The 17,091-nt window shown below is 46.2% G+C and overlaps 1 protein-coding gene across 1 annotated transcript; it reads right to left on the reverse strand.

Annotated features, from left to right (window-relative positions):
- Positions 1-140: 140 nt before the first annotated feature.
- On the reverse strand, positions 141-13,226 carry sertad2b (SERTA domain containing 2b). Its single transcript, XM_056609991.1, is given in 4 exon segments — positions 141-1,148; positions 1,150-1,387; positions 1,438-1,826; positions 12,228-13,226. Coding segments are annotated over 3 exon segments (1,206 nt in total). The 5' UTR covers positions 1,823-1,826; positions 12,228-13,226; the 3' UTR covers positions 141-565.
- Between the last annotated feature and the right edge of the window lie 3,865 nt (positions 13,227-17,091).

Here is a 17,091-nt window from a genome sequence, read left to right on the forward strand (position 1 = left end):
ATTTGCTGAAAGCCATGAATTGAGTCGAGTGTGTGCTTTTGTGCCTCTGATGTGTGTGCGTGTGTGTGTGTGTGTGTGTGTGTGTGTGTGTGTGTGTGTGTGTGTGTGTGTGTGTGTGTGTGTGTGTGTGTGTGGTGTGTGTGTGTGTGTGTGTGTGTGTGTGTGTGCGCGCGCGCGTGCGTGCGTGTGTGTGTGTGTGATGTGTTAGTGTGTGTGTGATGTGTTAGTGTGTGTGTTGTGTTAGTGTGTGTGTGTGTGTGTGTGTGTGTGTGCATGATAATCCATGTTTCCTGGTCACTTTATGTCCTTTCTCTTTTGGAAAAGGCAAGCACAGTGCATGCACAATGTTATGTAGTAGTAGTGGTAGGTGTAGTAGTAATAGTAGTAGTAATAGAAGTAGTAAATTACATCACATTGATGCTTACAATTACCGATTCTTGAAAACTGTATTAAAGAAAGAACAGAAATACAAAATAAAAGGACAATCAGGAGAAAGGTAAAAAGGGCCCACAGCTTTGATTCCAGTCCATTCTGCTGCGGTGCTAAAGGTCTACATTGTCTTTACTCACGAGCCAACCAGCACCTCCATGATGTGGTCCAGTTCCGTCAGGTCGATCTTGAACGGCTGATTGGCTGAAACCTGGGGAGCGGGCGCTACGGCGTACGGCGACGTCAGTGACTTGAGGAGGTCGTCGGCCGTTACCGCCGGCGACAGCTTGGCGGTGACGGCGCCCGCCGTGGTGCACGCGTCAAAGTCGTACATGGACGTGTCGATGTCGGCGAACAGGATGTCGTCCAGCGCCAGGTCGGAGAGGAACCCCGAGGGGGAGGGGGGCGCAGGCGGGTAGGGGTGGGAGGCGGGGGCCGCGTCCGCCGCCACGCCGACCAAGGAGGGCGAGACGACCGCCACCTCGGCCCGGGGGGCCGTGGTCCTGCTGTCCCTGAGGGGGAGCGGGGGGGAGGGCAGGGGGAGGGCGGGGGCCGTGGGGGAGGTAGTTGTGGTGTTAGCTGCTGCTGCTGTCTTTGCTATGGCTGCGGGGGGGCCCGGCGCCAGGCTAGCCGGGGCCGGGGGGAAGAAGCCGGCACCGTGGGGGAGGGGCCCCTGGGGGGGAGGGGAAGGGGGCTGGCAGGCTGACAGTTTGGGGGGGTGGGGGGAGGGAGAGCGGCAGGGGGGGCGGGGCCAAAGTGCAAAAAGCCGTGTCGTTGTCCTCCAGCAGGGAGGCGGGCGTGAGGCAGGCCTCCATGGGGGCGGGGCCGGTGGGCGTGGCAGGCGGGCAGGTGGGCGTGGCCGTGTGAGGAGGAGGCGGAGGAGGCGGCGGAGGGGCCGGCGACGGCGGCAGGGCCAGCAGCTGCTGGGGCAGCTGGGCGGCCGACGCCGGCGTCACGGGGGAGGCGGGCATCGCCGGCGGGGGCCCGGGCGTGGCCGGCCCGGCCCGCTGCCGGCGGCGGGCGGGGCCTCGCGGAAGGTCTCGTCCATGGGGTCGTCGGGCGGCGGCGAGGGGGGCAGCAGCAGCAGCGGCGGCCGCAGCGCCCCCTCCTGCTTGAGCTCCTCCTGGATGCGTCGCAGCATGTTGTTGATGAGCACGCGGCGCTCCAGCCGCGGCTCGGCCGGCGGCGAGCGGTGGCTGTACATCAGCTTCATCAGAGAGATGTTGAAGATGGTCTGCCGCTGCAGCGTGTACGACACCTTGGAGGGGCCCTCGGGCCACCGGGGCCCGGGCCCCCCCGCCGCTCCAGGGGCCACAGGCGACGCCAGCGCTTGGCCTTCCAGCCCCTCGTCATCCTCCTCGTCCAGCTTCCGCTTTGCGCCTTTACCGAACATATATCTGGAGGGAGAGGGAGAGCCCAGGGTCACAAACACGTTCCGCACCCAGACCCTCGGACTGTCACGCACTGAGCGCAGGGCAGAGAAGAAACCCCAACAGAATAAATATATATATATATACATATAAAACATTATGAAAGTAAAGGAGGGCAACATAATTTAAAACTCAGATAACCTTGCACAAGCATCACAATTCAGAACACACATAAACGTACAAAAACACAATTGTTCATTGTCCGCTGAGAAAATGTCGCTTCAGATCGCCATGAGCAATTTTCTTTTTGAAAACGAAATATATTAGAAATGATGAGCATCTGTGGATTAACGGCACACACACACACACACACACACACACACACACACACACACACACACACACACACACACACACACACACACACACACACTGAGTTATGTAATAGCAGTGTTCAGGGGATCATAGGCCAGATTTATAGCCCAGCCCTCCCCCACTCGGGCGCACGCTGCACTCTTCTCCCAACGAGTTGCTCCGCCATGTTGGATCGCTACGGCTAAGTTGCTTGTATCTGGAGGCTTGGGTATGAACAGGAACACGCCTCTCACAGATATACCGCAACTACATGGAGCTCTGCCCCGTGGATCTGTTTGTCCTCTGTCCGTCAGCCCTCCATCTACCTCCTGTGCTTTATCATTCTCAACCTCACCCGCAGAAAGACGGGTAGAGAACGTGAGAGCAAGGATGGGAGACATAGTGAGCTACAGAGCAAGGGAGAAAGCGAGAGAGGGAAAGAGAGAGAGACCAAGTGAGGCAGTGAGAACCAGAGTGAAACTAAGAGTAAAGGAGAGGCAGAGCTGAAGCATGTACGTGTGTGTACGTGTGTGTGTGCGTGTGGCGGGGGGGGGAAAGGGGGGGGGGGGGTTGAAGTGCATCGCTGCATTGTGGTTTGAGTCTAATCCAGGCTGACAGGCTCACACACAGAGTCCCCCTGTCTGCAAGCACACAGCGCATGCGCCCAACATGCACACACACACACACACACACAAACCCACGCAGTCTCACTTGAGAAGGCAGGCACAAGCACACACACACACACACACACACAGGAAGTAGGAGCTGCAGGCAGGGCCAGTCGCCACGACGCTGGTTGCCATGACAAACAGAGTCAGCTGGGAAATCACCCCAAAGCGATGACAAAAGATGGAAGGCCGGGTTGGTGGGTGGACAAGCGGACGAGAGCTGAAGTTTAAGAAGTGCGTGAAGAGGAGGAAGAAGAAGAAGAAGACGAAGAAGTAGTTGCTTCCCTGCTACTGAGCTGACTTGTAGTTGGCTAGTGACTAGATAAGCTGCGGTAATGTAGTGCCCTGCACCCTCTGAGGGCGCAAGGGAGGTTAGCAAAGAATAGTTAGCAGAATTAAGGGGCGGTTCAGAGTTTTGATTCTATAGGGTAAGACGCAGTCAGTGCATTTTGAATGTTTTCGGTTTCTTAACCAGTGCATGTGCTTTCTTAAGAGTTGTCAAAGATGAATGTGTAAAAATAGCAAAGATCACAACCAACACATCTAATGATAGGATGGGAGCAAAAAAGGGAAAACCCTCTACAGATACAGAAAAAGAGAGAGAGAAAGAGAGCGGGCTGTTAAGACAGAACGAAACAGAGAAAGAGAGAGAGAGAGAGAGAAGAGAGAGAGAGAGAGAGAGAGAGAGAGAGAGAGAGAGGAGAGAGAGAGAGAGAGAGAGAGAGAGAGGAGAGGAGAGAGAAAGAGAGAGGAGAGAGAGAAGAGAAGAGAGAGAGAGAGAGAGAGAGAGAGAGAGAGAGAGAGAGAGAGAGAGAGATTCAAACACGTTTGTGGGTGTTTGATTGAGGGTCGGAGCAGCTGGGCATCGCTGAGTCACTGACTCATTGTGGGACATTTACACACACACACACACACACACACACACACACACACACACACACACACACACACACACACACACACACACACACACACACAGACACACAAACTCACAGGCAGACACACACACCCACACACACACACACACAAACAGTACGCAGGATTGACATACCAGAGAGTACCCCACCCAACATTCCAATTCATTATTACAATTTCTATAACCTACTACTCCTAATACCAACAATGAATGCCCTTTGATTGCTTTTTCCTTGTATCCGATCTCCCCGATTCCTCAACCTATGCAGGGGAATATAGGCGGGGGAGAATGCATACTGTAAGCGACCTCCAATGCCACCCAAGTTGAAGACGCCCAAAGGCGTCATGAAACTAAACCGCCCTAAAAAACGGTTTAAATGGAGGCAGAACGAAGGATGGAATAATATGTTGTATTACGGTTTAGATTAACCTAGGAAGCTTTCTCGCAAATCAAGAGATGGAGCTCTAGCCTACAGCTCAAGGTCATTCTGACAGGGCAGACAGCGCGAGTGTGTGTGTGTGTCTGTGTGTTAGTGTGTGTGTGTGTGTGTGTGTGTGTGTGTGTTGTGTGTGTGTGTGTGTGTGTGTGTGTGTGTGTGTGTGTGTGTGTGTGGTGTGTGTGTGTGTGTGGTGTGTGTGTTGTGTGTGGTGTGTGTGTGTGTGTGTGTGTGATAGAGAGGGGGAGAAGGAGTGTACTGATCAAAGTTTTCTTTAAACCCCTCTGTTTCAATACCAGTTGAAACTAGCAGGTGACTTCACAGTCACAAGCTGGACCTTTCTTCCGGAACCGAGGCAATGCCAACAAACAGAGCTGTGAACCTCCTCCGTTAGAGTCTAACAATACAATGAATACTAGCAATATAAGGCAGTGTACAATGATAACATGAGTGTGAATGAGCTCACATTCTGTCTATGAATGGTTTGGTACAGCTCTACAACACAGTAGGGCTGTCAAAACGAACTTCGCTATTCGAATATAATTCAAATCTTTAAAAAAGGAGAACATTCGAGTGCGGCAACTAACGTTCAAACTTTTTTTTTTTTTTTTTTAGCAAATTTCTTGGACAAAGTCAAGAATTACATTTTATTTTGCCTAGCAACGACGCAAATCAAAGGTCAACGTCGTGCGTCTTGACGTTCGTTCGGCATTGTATGTTACAAGGGTGGGAAGCAGCGCGCGAGCAGACACAGCGATGGAAAGCATACTTCTAAAAACTAAAAAGCACCGTGTGGAAAATTGTTGGATTTCCATCGAGAAACGGGAAGGAGAAAGATTAAATCCAGGAGAAGAAACCGTCATTTGCCCAATTATGCTGTAAGTCGTTTAACGTTACCACTCGACACGAGCAACATTAGCACACCACCTCCCTTCGTGCATTACTCGGAGTACGCAGAACAGTCGCGGCCTGAGGAGGAAGAGCCACGGTCAAAACAGCCAAGACTAACATCCGTAAAATGCAGTGTGGGTATTTGAATGATTTTGCAACATCAGCTTCTTCATTAACATCATTGCTTGAAGATTTCTGGCCTGATTATTTACCTAATTTACATAAGAGTTTTGTATTGATTTGGTAAAACTTGTTGCAAATGTTACATAACAGATTTGGTTGACGCGCCCTCTAGTGGACGCGGGACGTAGGCCTAATAATAAGATGGTATCGGTGTATATAATGATATAATAAAAAAAATAAAAAATTAAAATTAAAATATTCGAATATTATTTGAATATTCAACATAAGAAGCATTAGAAATTCGAATATGATTTGAGGGGAGGATTGACAGCCCTACAACACAGTCAATTGTAGCTGAAGGACCAATGACTTTCTCAGCTGCTCACCGGCTCTAAGCAGGTATAACCACGCATTCCTCTAGCAATGCATCTGCATAACTGAGTGTGTCCATTTCATTCATCACATTATCAATTATGTCAATAGCATTGGATTATCACCATGTTTGGTCCCTATATAACACCTGCTGAACACCTTTCCTTTACTTTGTCTGTGGAACTAGGCTTTGCAGCCTGGATGTACCCCCTTTCTATTATTAATGACCGGAAGGACCCGGGGGGAAATGCTCGCTAATGCAGAGTACATGAAATGTCCTAAAATGTCAGAAGAATATAGAGCGCAGGGATGTTTTATCTGATGGGAACTGTTAGGGCTGTAGCTCCTTATCATCTGCATTCAGAGATAATGAAGAGATACATCTATTATTTGCAGAAAGACGGAACAAGCTGTGTGCAAGGGTTTCTGTGTGCTTAAGGTGATTTTTAGTCTAAATCAAGTGAAATGGATATGTATACCCTAGAATGGATTTGAATCTTGAAACGTTTGACAGAAGGACAAACCTGGGATAGTGCGACAACTTGAACAGAGACTTTTACTGTACAACGAAATCAACTGGAAAACTTGTAGCGTTGTCCAATAAACTACTTTTGCAATGTGTGCCGAAGAAAGTCTCTCTCACTGGGCCCATCAACAGCCAGAACTCGATATTAGGAACCTTATCAGGCCATGGAGCACTCAACGCGAGAAAGAGTGTGCAAGCAGAGGACACCGGTAGTAAATCCATGCTGGTTAACAACAGGTGATGCGCCAGACGCAGCTCTGCCCCGGCCATAGAGGCCAACAGGTTTGGAGCTACTTCATCCATGGCCGGGACATCCATGCTCCACGCTCCTCACATTGAGCCAGCTGCAGCCCACTTTCAGAAGGCAAGGCTGTCAGGGAAGACCCCATAAGGAATTATCTGTGGGAGGTATCCTCTTTAAATACACTTGAAGCTTTTTTTCTAATTTGATGAAGAAAATAGAAGCAAAATTGAACATATAAAAAAATCTCAATGAATATTTAAGTAAAAAACCCTGTTTCAAGTCCCAATATCAAATAGTGGAGCCAATAAACATAAATATATTAATAAAAAAATGTGGACATCGCCCCGTTTCAGGAATCTCCGCACCGCAGACATTAATCAAAATAAAGAATACAAATACAAATGTAAAGACACCATGTTTCAAGTTGCATAAATCTCCAATAGCTTATTCACAGGTTGGTTGATACAGTGTAAATGAACCCACTATTTCAGTGGTAGTTTCTAAAAGAAATTGAGATAAAAAAAATAAAAAGGTATTGGGCTGGGAGTTCTAGGAAGGAAGACCCACGGAAACTTTGCGTTACTTTTTTGGTACCGTCGTTGTGTATGAGCGTTATAATTAGCGAAGCTGTATATGAAATGTGCCACACCCTGTGTCGGACTCGTTATACTGTACATAACCCTCACACGGACACAGACATTAGTATAAACCGCTGGTAAGACAGAACCCCACACATTAAGTTGAGAAGCCCATCCCTTTATCGGACGCGGTCATCAAAATCAACGGCTGTCCAGCGTGAGCTTCAAATATCTACACACTGAAGACTCTTTCAAACTCGTTTGAAATTAGCTTCTCTTTCAGCAATCAACATATCGCATCTTTGGACTCTTTTTTCATTCTGTCTTGGACGGTTGAGGGACGTTCCTTCTGTTCCATGCTCCTCCACGTTTGTTTTTTTATTAGACGAGCACCCGTGTACTTAAGTTAAATCAGGGTCAGAATGACAGAAAATACTGCCGTAAAGCGAATGGAACGATAGAGGGAATGATATAATTGTTTCCTCTTCCCCCGATATAATCGTCATATTGAACAGCCATAGTTTTTCCATACACTGCAGGCAGTCCTGAGGTATATATACTGTATATATACAACAGGAGATGGTTGAACAGCAAACCTCTGGGCTGTGGACAATTCTTTAGTCTATTCTTCAAGTTGGGCTTTTCATTTAATGACTTGAATATACATATTGACTTGACTAAAAAGTACTACATATAGCATTGCTAGAAGCCATTAGCAGATCAGCGTTCAAGTTCTAGCTGCCACTAAGTCTTAATACCAGAGCAAACAAACAGGCTTAAACTTGAGACCACTGTGTTGGTCTTGAGCATGGGATACAGTTATCACAGATCGTTTTTGGATCGACAGTTCACCATGACGTCAGTGAGAGGCGTCTGCCTTGATGACCCATTCCATACTCCACACGGCTTCAGTGCATTGGACTGTGCAGAGGTTTGCCAACAGGGTCGGTCCAGTTGTAATTCTTTTTGGGTCCATTGTATTTCGCTCCATTGCAGTAAGCAGTAGTTCGGTGTGAGATTAGACAACCAGCTATTGGTCGGATTCTGCAGGGAAATTCTGATCCTGTAACCAGATATGCTGCTTTCCATGTCTTAGCTGCACATTCACCCCTCCCCCTCGATTCCGCAATGGGCTATTTCAGGTCCTCAGGGTACACAGAGTATGAGCACACTCAAACAGCCTCTGCTACTGGCGCTCAGCTAGCATGCTCACACACACACACACACACACACACACACACACACACACACAGGCAAACAGACAGACAGACAGACAGACGCACACACTTTTATGCAGCCAAACCCACACCCACACAGAAGTACAGTATTGCAGCAGGTAGGCAGAACCACGGGTGCATATGCATGACTGACGCATATGTAGAGCTCCTCATGATAGGTTCTTGTGCACAGAGGCATCTACCTAATGAGATGTACACGCACGCACGCACACACACACACACACACACACACACGCACGCACGCACGCACGCACGCACGCACACCACGCACGCACGCACACACACACACACACACACACACCACCACACACACACACACACACACACACACACACGTGAGAACATGCTCCCAGCCTTCCTTCCCCAGCCGTGCAAACAAAGACAGCCCTGTGCACCTTTCGAGTTCTTACTTTGCACACATGCATACGTACCCCATACACACATACACTAGAGGAGCAAGAACACACATTCCTGCTAATTCTGCTTGTTCTGACAAAAGGACTTCAGTACATTACAACACCGCAAGCCATGATAGCAGTGAAGACAAGACAATATTTTAAAGCCTAAATTACAGGAACAAGTCAGATGTTTCGGATGCAGGAACAGAAAGAGAGAGAGAGAGAGAGAGAGAGAGAGAGAGAGAGAGAGAGAGAGAGAGAGAGAGAGAGAGAGAGAGAGAGAGAGAGAGAGAGAGAGAGAGAGAGAGAGAGAGAGAGAGAGAGAGAGAGAGAGAGAGAGAGAGAGAGAGAGAGAGAGAGAGAGAGAGAGAGAGCGAGAGAGAGAGAGAGAGAGAGAGAGAGCGAGAGAGAGAGAGAGAGAGAGAGAGAGAGAGAGAGAGAGAGAGAGAGACATAGTGAGGGTTGGCAGTTAGATGGACTTGTGGTTTTCATTTAATTTCTATAATTTGTCTCATTGCGTTCAATTGCAAGGTAGTGACGATGTGGCCAAAGCGGTTGCACAACACACAGTAAGCCAGACGTAAACACACAGCCACCACTTATATTACTACTACTACTGCAGTGCTATTACTGCCACAACTATTGACAATGAGATAAAATTGATTATCTAGTCTGCATTAACCGAATAAGATTGAGTAAAACAGATAGAATAAATGCAATGAAATCACATTCACACCAAAGCCACAGAAAATAACTGCATCCAAACCGCACCATTTATCATTATCGTTATTGTCATGACAAAATCTACATCTACACAAATGTGTCTGCATATTGCCCTTAAGTGTAGCACTGCCACAGTAACTGTATCATTTAAATGTATCTGCAGCCATTTTTGCATCATGGCCACAATAAAAAAGGCAGAGGCATCCAATAGGCAAATCATGTGTCGTTCAAACAGTGGTTCCCCATAAGATCACGGCCATGTTGGCTCCGTGCTAGCTCAACCGCACTTCACACTGAGACTGAAAACCAGGAAGTACAGGGGGAATAGCTGCACAACGGTGTGTCAGATGAACTAGGGACTCCCACATTTCCTCAATATTACTCCATTCATGAAAAATATATTTTGCAATTAGTATATTGTCATTATGTCTGCAACAAAGTTGTAATGTGTATATCAATATGCTTAATCAATGTGCTTACTGAGTTAGCAGTCTTATTAGGCCCAATGCGCTGTAGCACTGGAAACTAGCAGAGCAAGATTTCTTGCTGTTAAGTCTCCTAGGGACTACTGTTGTTGTGTTTTTGCTACAGGTGGTTGCACGCTCTTAGCTCTGTTTTCTGTGTCTTTGTCAACTTGACAGTTGTATTGTTGATTACCGCTACCCCTGCAGGATGGCCAACCACTGGTATAAAATGGACAGTAAGTAGAGAAAAAAAAAACGCAACTTAATCATGTGACTGGAAACAAGCTCCATGTGTGAACCTCCCCCTATGAGTCTGTGTGTTTTACTCAAGTTGCCCATTGGTTCTTAACCGTAGCACTCACATGACAGGGTTGAGCTCAGCTGGCCAACAGACGTAGAACGCTGAGGAGCGAGGCAATGCAATCCCTTACATAACAATACGCCTGTATATTCAAAACAACACCCCAGCCCCCAGTACAGTATTAAGGTCATTCACCCTAGTTTAGAGTAATGTAATGGCACTTGTAACCTAAACAGCTCTCTGTTTGGGGGAGTACGTTTGTATACTGTAGGACACAGACTTAGCCCCCTAGAAATGTGCTGCAATAGGGACACACAGCCAAATGGGGACACACAGTCAACAGTTGGTGGGGGAGTATTTGTTCGGCTTCCTTTATAGCTATGTTTAAACAATGACTACAGCCCAATCACCAAGTGCCAATTACGGATCGCCATCTCCGGTACCCCAACCAGGGGTGCAACTGGCTGCAGGTCGGCTGCAACATTGAATCAGGGAGCCCTTTTAGTGGAACAATCCTGCAAGCCCTGTATGTGCCCTATGCTATGGCTGGTTGGAGGACCTAGTATCTGCCATAGACTATCCCAGCCGTTCTTCAAATTACCAATATGTAGAGTACTTGCCGTACATGGGGCAAAAGAAAAACAAAAATCTCATTAGGAAGCCAGGAAACAAGACAGAACCCGCAGCCCATGGAAATTTCAAAGAGCCGGTCCGAATCTTACAGTGAGTACAGTGGTGCGGCTGTCTTGCTAGTATGGTGGGTGGGGTTAAAGTCCACACTGTTTGAGAGGGCCTTGAGTACAAGCAGGCACAGATAAGGCAATGTTGCCATCAGTGTCTGTATGGCTAACATTCATAACAAAACTGGGAGAAAAAAATGGAGCATTCCAAGAAAATAGTTGTTGCATGTTTGTATGTATGTGGAAGCCCCTCCCCTTGTTTGAAAGTGGTCACCTTTGCACATGGCGTTGAGGGTCAAAGTTTGATTTAATTTTGTCCATTACCTGCTCGGGGCCTTTTTGTAAACTGGTATGATAAAGTAGAAGATGCATTTCCTTCCTCAAAAGCTTGTTTACTTGGGCCAGTGCTACTCACACAGACTTGACACTTGGTTTAATTTGTAATAAAATAAAATAAATGCAGAATTATTAGTTTGTCTGTGGTCTTTTCTCACCAAACAATTAATTTAATAATCAATAAATGATAAAGATAGTATGTCGTGTTTCATAAGTTGGACAGTTGTTATCTACCAACCCTTCATGACATTCCAATAAAACAGGAATCTGTGACTAATAGCCTACCCTCATATCCACGTAATTACAGCACTATATTTCCGTAATAACTTAGTAACTTGAGTTTTAACCACGTCTCCTCCAAACAGGTCGAGCACGTTAGGAACGGAAATCTAATTCAAAGTTACTCGCTATGTAAACGAATAGGTTTAGTTTTATGTGGAAACAAGCGATCGAAATGGCTCGTATGACACTAGTAACCGTACCGTCGAAATGAAATTGAAACGAACTGTCGTGGCTTGGCAACGTCTTGTACTGTCTTTCGGTGAACGCCATTCGGGAATTGCGTTAAACGACATGAACGCAGACGTTGTACGTTAACCGACATGAACGCAGACGTAGTACGTTAACCGACATGAACGCAGACGTAGTATGTTAACCGACATTAACGCAGACGTAGTACGGAGGTATCGCCCGTTGGACCAGCTGCGCGTGCGGCGGGGAGGACGCGTTACGAAACATCAGCAGCGCTGTTTAAATGGCAGATCTCCGTTCGCCATAACGGGGGAATAAGAAGTAGCCATAACTCACTGTGAGAGGTAAAACAATGGAAACAAAGTTGAGGTTCCACAACAAGATCCCCAGTGAGGTGCTCTGTGGGACGTAGTGTGCTATGTGCGACGGGTATAGCCCGTGAAATAAGTTACCGTCGATCGGTGTTAGAAATGAGTAATAACGTTTAGAGAGGTCACTAGAGGAAGAACAATTACGATCGTTGTCTGCTCGTACGAAATTAAAACTTTTTGACCATACGGATTGGATAAAGTAATGCTGAAATAAACAACAAGCCGTTCAATTGAGATAAAGCCTTACTGAATGCTTTCGATATGGCTAAATACATGTCGCCTACTCACAGTGCATTCCTTTCGTCTCCTAACTCAGGTAAATATGAAGTGTTTCTTACCACATCAAAAGGCACCGGAGTGGAAAATCGAAACATCAGGATATCATAAAGAGCCCCGTCTATAATGTTGAAAACAAGCCGAGTACTCTCCAGGAGAAACCCGTACGGCGGTCTTCGGTTCGACAGTCTCGATGTCACACAATGGCGCGGACGGGAGATGGAAGTACGGGCCACTAGTGATACGTAAAAGGCTGAAACCGAGCTACCAATGGCCCCCGCACAAATGCCCCGCCCCGGCGAATGACGCTGAAGAGAAGAGAGCGAGGGCTGTGTTGGACCCACCCCCCACACTGTCGCGTTTGCACGTGGACGGGGCAAACGGTGGCGCGCAATGCTCGCGGCCCAGTATGTAAAAAGCGTTCATACGGAGGCAAGGAGGTAACATCTTATTGCTAGTAGGGAGGTGCACGTCTTCATACAGCTCTCTGCTGAGCGACACCAACTATGAAGAGAGTGATTAACCCTGTTGCTCAAAAAATAAATAAGGTTCGAGTCACACGGAATGCGTGTTGCTATGCCAATGCCTGCACTACATCTGATTTTTTTTTAGCTTTGAACACATATAGCCAAAAATAATTGCAACTATCGCTCTATGTGCTGTGTAGACCTACCTACCTTGTTTAAAAGTCAGCAGTTTTAGGTAAACAGAATCAGACATTTTATGATTTTTTAATGATATGACGTTTTTGATTTGATTAAATTGGTGGCAAGTCATCTCACATGGTGCCACTTACCATTAATTTAAACCAACCATTTGAAATGTAATGTGTAATAACCTGCTCATCACCAGAAATGGTGCTGTCCTGATAACTGTTATCTAGTTTCTGTATCGGTGCATTGAATGGACTTAAACCAACAAGGTAATTGTCGTAATCAATATAGCCTACTGAATTAGGTGGATCAGAGTGATGTTTAAATACCCAAATTCATTATGGTCCTCTCATCAGAGAATGATTTAGCAGAAGACCAGAAAAAACTTAACTTGTAACTAAGTGTGTGTGTGTGTGTGTGTGTGTGTGTGTGTGTGTGTGTGTGTGTGTGTGTGTGTGTGTAAATCTGTGACATGTAACCATCCCTTATAAAGGTGATAAACAGAAGCAATAACTATGGAAATCGGAAGCACACGATGCTTCCAGCAATGCACCACTATTTCCTTTAGTCACCCAACGAAAAACCCAAACAACAACAATGGAGGGCATAGATTCAAGAATTTAAAGATTAATTTAAACGGAATAGAGAAGTAGCGGCGAGGTCATGCATGGCTAATGCAGACAGGAAGTGCATGGAGTTGCGGGGACACTTGAGATTTTGAGCAGTGTTTGAAGTATCTACGTCTTAGTCTGTGGCAACAGTTTTAATTTTTTCGTCAGAATTTTTTGTTTTGATTTTTTCGGGGACGTTCTGCGGCGTCTTGCAACACGGCACTTGTGAGTGTGTGAGGACCCTCAACACGTTGACGAGGTCAATTCAATTGAAATTGCATTGGAACTGAATTGCAATACTTGGTCAAGCCCAAGCACATGTTGTCATGGGACGTGGCCGAGGGAGAGAGAGATGGAGAGAAAGTGTGTTTTCTTGTTCCCTGACACCCTGCCCATTCGGAGCCATGCTGGCTCCCCATGCTCTGCCGGAACTCACCGGTGTTGACTCATTCCCGGGGCTCTGTTGTTGCTGTCTGCACTCTCAGAGGGTAGACAGCAACAGCAGCAGCAGATCGAAGCCTAGCATAGCACGGCCGGTGACTGTCTCTATATAAAGATTTCAGGTCAAAAACAGGAAATGGTTCAGTGAGTGAGTAGTGAGGACAGGGTCACAGCAGCAACACCCCCACCTCTGCCACTCCCTGGTCTCTCTCTGCCTATCTTCCCCGAGACGGGGGGATATAGAGATCTAACCCTGTCTCTCTCCTCAAAATGACCATCGGCCGGGCTTTTCTCCATCCATCTTAGAATCGCCACCTTCTGTTCTCCCTGCATTGCATGCTCTCTCCCTGTTGTGTCTGTCATTTGTGTTTGTGAGTGCGTGCCTGCGTTCCTGTGTGTGGGCGTGCGTGTGTGTATGTGTGTGAATGTTACCACTGCACGGGGCCTTGTCATTGTTACTGCATGAGTCCCGGTTCTGTCCAGATTCTGGAGCCCGGCCTACTCCATCATCTGCATCATGTTCCCTGTCTACTCACTGTCACAGCATAGTAACGTAATCACCACCACCGATCCGTGCAGCTATAAAGACCCATCTGGATACTTGCTTACGTGCGTCAGTGCTTAAGGGAGAGAGGGATGGATATTATAGAATATTAAAGAAAACTGGTTCTGCCTCATGTTGGCACAGGCTTTGGAGGTTTGTAAAAAAAACAGAAATTGGTACACCTTGATAATTTGTCATATTTTACCGTCACCCGTAAAGCAATCCGAGAAAGATCAGCACCAGTTGTAACATGATATCATATTTTATATATTGAATATGTAAACATTTTTCCAGCACAGAATGTACCCCAGACAGATCTATTCTGAGTTTGATGGATGTACAGATATGGAGAACTGGCAGCTTGTTTGCTGGATTCTCACTTGATGTATCTAGTTGTTAACTTTTTCTCCATATTGCACACATGAAGTACATCTCATCACCTGAGGCCTTGAGGGTTGGGAAATTAATTGTCTGACCTATGTATCTGAACGACTACAAATTAATTTTGTAATCGCGTGATTAAACTCCTTACTCTCCTCTGTCAGGAAAATCATCACTAGATTAGTTGGAATTCAGAGAAGTCGGTGCAGGAAAACACATCACACTTTTGAGTAAGTTAACCCCCTGTGTCATCTCAAATTAAAACACTGAGATTTGAAAGATGCTTTTGGGGCTGAGAGTTTGAGGAATGCAGGGGGACATGTTATCCCTAAGGTTGCTTAATACTGTCCCATAAATGTCACAGAAGCTTCCAAGCTTAATCCTTTCTCGGACATAGCCAGCCACTGGTCCCTGTATAGAACATCCAGACACACCATTGGATAGCGTAACCTCTCAGCCTCAGCTTACCTTCGTCTGCATGTGCCTCAGAAAATTCACTCCGACGTCACGAAAAGAACGGGACTGGATTTCGGACTAGAGTACAACGTTTACAAACTGGTTGTCATGGATTGGCAAATAAATAGGATTTAACACTTTTTTTCTTAAATTACATATTATTTTAGTAACAGTCACAAAATGACATAGATTACTGACATATTTTCAGGTTGTAACATTGTAAGCATGTTCACAGACATAATGAAATCAAGACATTCATATATATGCCATAACAGAACCTATGAGCTAGACCTGCATTATCTTATTGCTATATGGCTTTATTACCTGAACTCATAACAACACTTATTTCATAAAGAATATAGCCATTAAACTGAACTCTCTCTCTCTCACTGCAAACTGTTGAGTCTTTGCGAATGCAAAAGCTAGTATTGTCATGTTGACAGAGAGCAACCCCATGAAAAACTGTCTCTCACTACCTTTCTTGGTTGACCTTGTTATTTTTCATTTCTCCCTACCTCTCTCCTCTCCTCTGTCTATGTTGTGTACATTTTTCTCTTCAGATTCCCTCCTCCATTCCCTAACTCACTCACACTTTCACTCTTTCACTCTTTCACTCTTTCACACACACACACACACACACACACACACACACACACACACACCACACACACACACACACACACACACACACACACACACACACACACACACACACACACACACACACACACACACACACACATACACACAGTGTTGACAGAGAGCAGCGTGTTGCAGTGTGCTTTCCATCCGCTTGGTGCCACTCCTCTTTCTTGTTGTTTCACTGACACAGAGTAACTTAAAGCTACTGTTTGGCAAATACCGCCGTAATACAGCTCACCACAGTACGTCTTAAAATACTTACTGTATTTATGCTTTTTCGCCAAAAGACATTATGCTTTCCCATACTTATTTCACAAACTACATTTAAATGACTTCTGCTTCATGGAAAAAAACACATTTCAGAGTTAACTGGTTAAACCCTCTGAGGCTGGGTACCCTTGTTGATACCCTTTAGAGTCAAAATGAACAAAGTAACCACAGCTGCACTGCCAAGTGCTATAGCCGCAATACACTTAGAGGCACAATAACCTGCTACCTGGGTTTATCGCAAAGCCCATGATATAAGGTTGAGGTGTGTAAGCTATGTGAACTCTGTAAGGAGTCATATCAAACTCAAAAGAGGAGATAACTCGTGCCCATGTTTCAATGTTATGATTTATAGGGGTTCAAGTCCCCTTCTGCCCTGGTCCACTTCCTTTATTTGTGTCAAGGATGCACGCCATGTGTCACCTTAAAGCTCTTCAACTGAAAGCAGCTAATAATGAGTCCAAAATGGTGTGAGTGCCCAGTGGTATTTCCCCAAGCATAGAGCAGGTGATAGGAGACATGGGGCTCTCCATGTCTACCATGATTCCTGCAGACTTTGTAAGGCAAAAAAGTCATGGCTGTGACTGACACACAGGGCAAGAGAGAGAGACACACACACACAAAACACAGGGAGGGAGGTAGAGAGAGAGAGGCATGTGTTTACTCATAACTGTCTGACGCCTACAGGGTCACATGACTTACAGGAAACAGTTCTCTCCCTTTCTATCTCTTTTGTTCGTCCCCTTCGCCCTGTATTCCTGTTTGGTGAATTGTGAGGTTACTTGCCTTCAATCGCAGCTTTTCCTTTCCTTGTTCCTTTTCATTTATCTAAAATTGAAGCTGCGTATATTTAGTCAACCATGTAAGGCTGAGAAGAATCAAAGCTTCAATCCATATTACAGGAAGTATGTTGTACACAACAAAGTAGAAC

This window comes from Gadus chalcogrammus, chromosome 15 (assembly GCF_026213295.1).
Source record: "Gadus chalcogrammus isolate NIFS_2021 chromosome 15, NIFS_Gcha_1.0, whole genome shotgun sequence".
Taxonomy (NCBI): domain Eukaryota; kingdom Metazoa; phylum Chordata; class Actinopteri; order Gadiformes; family Gadidae; genus Gadus; species Gadus chalcogrammus.